The 544-nt window shown below is 37.7% G+C and overlaps 1 protein-coding gene across 1 annotated transcript; it reads left to right on the top strand.

The window, feature by feature from the left end:
- Positions 1 to 343: 343 nt before the first annotated feature.
- K444DRAFT_525768 (uncharacterized protein) lies at positions 344 to 544 on the top strand (the record flags this gene model as incomplete). Its single annotated transcript, XM_024874476.1, has 1 exon — positions 344 to 544. A coding segment is annotated over one exon (201 nt), but the record flags the coding sequence as incomplete, so codon positions are not given.

Genomic DNA, 544 nt, shown 5'->3' with positions numbered 1-544 from the left:
TTGACTAACTAGTTAATAGGCCCGGTTAGCTACTAATCGTACCCAGCGGTACCCTGCCTTATAAGAACTCGATCCGAATACCCTTCCTATCTTCTGGTAATAATAATAGTTAATTACGGATATTACTATAAACGAGCCAGCCTTATAATACCAGTAATAGATCTATTAACCGTCTATTACGGCTCCCGTTTATATTATAAAGAATTCTCCTGCCGACCTACTTCTTATATGGCCTCCTGCCTTCCTTTCCTGCTTCCGGCCAGCTCCCGTATATATAACCGGTCCGCTTATAGCTTACTATATAGCTTATAAAGCCCTCTATTTTAGTTATACGGATAATTATTTTAAGGCCTATTATAAGAAGGGTAATATAGTATTTCCTCTAATCCGCAAGCCTCCTTTATATCTCTCTTATCTCTTTATAGGTAATAACCTGCTCTACCGGGCCTTCCGGATAAATATCCAGATATATAACTATACCTTTGCCTTTATATTAATTAGCTATAAGAAGAATACCCGAATTAACTTCTCCTATAGGATCTAG

The sequence above is a fragment of the Hyaloscypha bicolor genome, assembly GCF_002865645.1.
Source record: "Hyaloscypha bicolor E unplaced genomic scaffold K444scaffold_55, whole genome shotgun sequence".
In the NCBI taxonomy this organism is placed as follows: Eukaryota; Fungi; Ascomycota; class Leotiomycetes; order Helotiales; family Hyaloscyphaceae; genus Hyaloscypha; species Hyaloscypha bicolor.
This window is presented reverse-complemented; position numbering and strand designations above follow the sequence as displayed.